Here is a 4,721-nt window from a genome sequence, read left to right as displayed (position 1 = left end):
ACTCTTCTGCACCTTATTTTTTCTGTCAGGTGGCCAGAGCTTTTCATCTTCATCATCTTGGCTCATTCCAAACTGTAGTGGTCAGTTGTAGTCATCAGCTTCTTCAAATGGCTGCTTGGGTGAGCTTGATTAATTTAATTGGAGAAATCATACCTTATTCCCAACCTCACTCACCTCAGTTGGACCCAACCTTCTCCTTTTAAACTTTGTTCCATGGAAGTATTAGTTTGCCATTCCCTTTCTGTTCCCTCACTCAAGATTTTATCACTTTTGGGATGGGATCATCCATGACACCACTCGTCTCTCCTAGGTTGTGCACAATTGCATCCTACAGTGGACTCTGCACAATCAATGGAATTTTACTCGAGATCCCTTGGTTGCTCCTATTATACTTGGTGGTGATATGAGACTCTTATTGGCATGTGTTCTACTTCACCTCTGTCTTCCAGACTTACATCTGTTCATGGATGCATCCCTTCAGGGCTGAGGCACATGGAAGCTTTGGATCATTGGTTTGTCGATGAGCAGTCCTTAGATATCTGCCCTTGAGTGTCTAGTCATCCTTCAGGCTTTGGATTACTTCCTACCTCTCACTATATATTATCTAATGATGATTAATTTTGATAATTTAATGTTGGTGGCATATAATATTCACCAAGGCAGCAACTAGTCAAACTTCCCCTGTTTGTGTATGTTGGATATATGTTTCACGTGTTTTCAATCTCAAGGTGGATTGTCTTTCCTGTCATGACAAGATTTACTTGATAAAGTGGTTTCTCAATTCTCGTGTTTTTCAGTTGCCTTGCAATCAGTGAGGTTTTTGTTCTCATATTGATGCACTTGCCACCTGGATCAGAAATTATCCATCTTTTAGTTTCCAGTGCCTCTTTCTCAAGATTTGGCTATTGATGCCTTCAGCTAAGATTGGCAACACAAATTTCTATATGTTTATTCTTCTATATGATTGTTTCATTGGTTGGTTTCCTTAATTCATAACACTCCTTGCTAGATCCTTCTGATAGCTTCCTATTGGCCAGCTCAGCCATGGTTTCCTCATTTGAACCAACTTCAGTTATTTCCTATCATTATTCTATATCATCTTTTGTCAGCCTGTGTCACTGGTTCTACATGCCATAGTTCATATCCTTTGTTTTTAGTTCAGTCCTTGACGAGGAGATCGGATTTCTCTTGTCACGTAGCTTTCTATTTGACTTGGTCTATACCTCCTTCTACAAGGGAGGTATATTATTGGAAGTAAAATGTCTTATTCTAGGGGATTTCCTGCTGCTTGACCTGCTGAGGTTGGTGTGTCCAAGTTTCTGGACGTAGTTTTTCTTGTCTTGTACCTTTTGTCTTTGCTTCATCTGTCTGTACCACATTAATTTATTCTGCCTTGATTCGTCATCCTCCTTGATGACCAACTCTTCTGGAGTGGGATGTTAATATGGCCCTCCATTCCCCTATTGTATTTCTGTTGAAATCTCTCTCACCTTTTCCTTAAAGCATATTACCTTCTTCTCTTGGCCTGTGGTTGTTGATGTTTTGACTTTTTGCCATCAATATTACATGGAAACTTTACCACAATATCTATCTTCTTCTTTATCCAGCTTGTTCTATCCTCTTGGAAACCTTGGAAACATGTAAGAGGAATGCTTTCTTTTCAACTGTTTTACTTCCTTCTACCCCTTAATGTGGATTCCTGTATGTGGTGAGAGGACCTCCCAGAGGAGGTCAACTAAAAGAACAGATCCATGTATTTGCCATGTGTGGTGACCTGTGAAGAGGATCCTGATGGTTGAGGGGTACAACCTTAATGCACTATGTTGGCCTTGAATTCCTGTGGATGGGTGGCCTTGGGGTATCCCCCTAGGGTCAATCAGTTGGTAAACTTGGGCTAGGGTCAACCAAGTACCAGTGTTGGATGTTCTCAACAGGTGTTGTGGATATTGTATCTGATTCTGGTGTTTGTGTATTGTGTCCATGAAACCCCAGTGTTGCTGCAGTGTCCTCGCTTGGTTGTTGTGCATCCCTTCATAGGGCCATGGGTGGGGTAAGTGAGTGCCAAAAATTTTTTTATTATAGATTCCCATATAAAAACTTAAGTATTATATAGTGAAAACAGTCCATAGGTAAACAACCACATTTTAAAGATTCTGAGAAGCAATCTTTAACATCCATCACACCTGTAACTCAGTTCCTTATACTACATTCTCTTTCAGACAAACCTAAGGCAGATGTCTCCCTTTTCATTCAGAATGGACTAGAGGAACTTGATGGCTCTCCAAAGTCAGTAAAGAGGCTTTGCTCTGGTGAAATATTGGTGGAAACATCCACATCTAAACATAGTGAATTCTCTTACATTCAAAGGAAATTGGGAATACACCTATTGAGGTTATGCCCCTGCTACTTGAATGCATCACAAGGAGTTATTGATGAAAAGTATTAGCAGAACATCTCTGAGTTGGAGATTCTTGTTGGTTTCTCTGCACAAGGAGTTTCTCCAATGAGGCACATCTCCACTCACAAAGATGGAATTATGATGCCCACCAATGTCCTTATTTTAACATTTACATCACTGTGTTCACCTGCCACCATCAAGGCATGTTACCTTAATTGCAAGGTATGGCCATATATTCCAAACCTTCTCAGGTGTTACTAGTGTCAGCAGTTCGGTCACTCAGAGACATCATGTTATGGTTTTTTGATGTGCACTCATTGTGGTGGCAAGGATCAATGCCTAGGAGAGTGAAATGTATTCTCATTACATTAATTGCAATGGCACTAACCTATCATACTTTCTATTTTGCTCTAAGTGGTTGGAAGAAAAGGTGTGCAGCATTTGAAGATGATTCAAAGCATTACTTACCCTGAGATTTGAAAGTGGCTGACCACCACTCTATCTTGGACATATGCTGCTGCACTTTGTTCTACTAGTACAGTGGGAGTCCAAAAAATCATTCTCAAACCATATGAAAAGTCTTTTGACCTCCATGGTTGAAAAAGTTGATAAATTAACTTCAACACCCATATCTGGTTCTTACAATTTTTTGATGCACTTAGTCAGTTCTTTACTGCTATTGATCTCAATTTGCTCCCCTTCTTTATCTTCCCACTTATTATGGAGTGTTGACAATAACCTGTGAGGCAGTGATCATTTTCCTACAATTTTCAGAGAGACTGGCCATGATTAGTGCCACCTGACCCATGTGCTGTGGTGGAAGTTGGATCTGCTAACCCGCCTCTTTCACTGCTCTCGCATAACTTGGTCTTGCCACTGTCTCTAAGCTATCAGTATTAGACTGTGTGGCAGCAGTGAATGACTGTATTATACAGGCAGCTGCTCAGTGTATTTCTAAAATCTTACAAGTTTTCCATGATATCCTCTTCCATGGTGGAATCCTGCCTTACCACATGGCATAGAAAGCTCAAAACGAGACTGGGATACTTTTCGTAGGTATCCCACACACTGAACTGTATCACTTTCCAGCAGGCCAATGTACATGCTTGGTGGATAAGACATTAAAGCCAGAAAGAATCTTGGATTAAATTTTTCTGTTCTTTTCTACAGGAACTTGGAGTCCCTCAGGGCTGTTTTGAGTGTCACACTTTTCAGTACAAAGATTAATGCCATCACCAGACAACTTCCTCTCACTGTTGCAAATGGGCTTTATGTTGATGACTTTCGCATCTCATGTCAGTTGTCCAACATGAGGTATGTTGAGTGACAGCTACAGACTTCCCTCAATCATTTACTGAAGTGGACCACAGCAAATGGTTTTAACTTCTTTCTCTCTAAAACTGTTTGCAGGCACTTTTGCCACCAATTGGGGTATTCATCCTAATCCTAAACCAGTGATCGGGTGAAGTTTTTCTAAATGTGGTCCCGGAGACAAAGTTCTTAGGGCTTATATTTGACCATCAAGCAGCTATGGGTCAAATGTACAAGAGCACTGAACATCCTCCTGTGTCTTCTCTTCCACCACTGGTGAGCTGATCGATGTTCTATGTTAAAGATATATAATGCTTTTATTCAATTGAAACTACCCTATGGGTCTCTGGTCTATGGCTCTGCCAGGACCTGGCCTTAAAGATGCTGGATCCCATTCATCATCAGGGACTTTGGCTTCTGCACTGGGGCTCTCTGCACTTTCCCAGTCCAGAGCTTGTACAGTCTCATGAATCTCCTCTATGCTGATTTGAACTGTCTTTACTCTATGCTTTGGAATTTTGATTGTTACCACAGCATCCCACCTGGTTGTGTTTCCTTCCTCGGTGAGCAATGATTTTTTGAAAACAGATGATCTGCCACTGTTTGTTTTGTGTCCAGATGCAGTTGGATGAATTGGGTCTGTCCTTGGATAATTATTCTCCTGGCTGTCTTTAACCAGATATGGCAGGAGAATGTCTTTCCTGATGCTTGGCACCAAGCTATTGTACTCCCTCTTTTTAAACCTGGGAAGGATCCAAAGATTCTGTTGAATTACTGCCCCATTGCTTTGATGAGTTGTCTCAGTAAGATCTTAGAGAGGATGAGTAATGCTTGTCTTGTTTGGTTCTTTGAATCAAACACCTTCTCTACCATTCATTGTGGGTTCTGAAGACAATGCTCCACAGTAGACCACTTAATTCACCTTGAAACATCAGTTGGAGAATCCTTTTGGAGGCGACAACATTTTGATTTCTGTTTTTATGATTTAGAGCAGGGGTTCCCAACAGGTGGG

General features: G+C 41.0%; 1 protein-coding gene across 1 annotated transcript in view; it reads right to left on the bottom strand.

Annotated features, from left to right (window-relative positions):
• Positions 1–2,645: 2,645 nt before the first annotated feature.
• The window catches only part of LOC143236311 (potassium voltage-gated channel protein Shal-like), an 11,778-nt gene continuing 9,702 nt past the window's right edge, over positions 2,646–4,721 (bottom strand). The window contains exons 3-4 of the mRNA XM_076474588.1: positions 2,867–2,927; positions 2,646–2,737 (exon numbers count right to left, since the gene is read on the bottom strand). Of these exons, the coding sequence (XP_076330703.1) occupies positions 2,646–2,737; positions 2,867–2,927 (153 nt within the window). The remainder of the gene's footprint in view (positions 2,738–2,866; positions 2,928–4,721) is intronic.

Source organism: Tachypleus tridentatus, chromosome 13, assembly GCF_004210375.1.
Source record: "Tachypleus tridentatus isolate NWPU-2018 chromosome 13, ASM421037v1, whole genome shotgun sequence".
NCBI lineage: Eukaryota > Metazoa > Arthropoda > Merostomata > Xiphosura > Limulidae > Tachypleus > Tachypleus tridentatus.
Note: the sequence above shows the minus strand (reverse complement) of the source record. Positions and strands in the feature narration are given on the sequence as shown.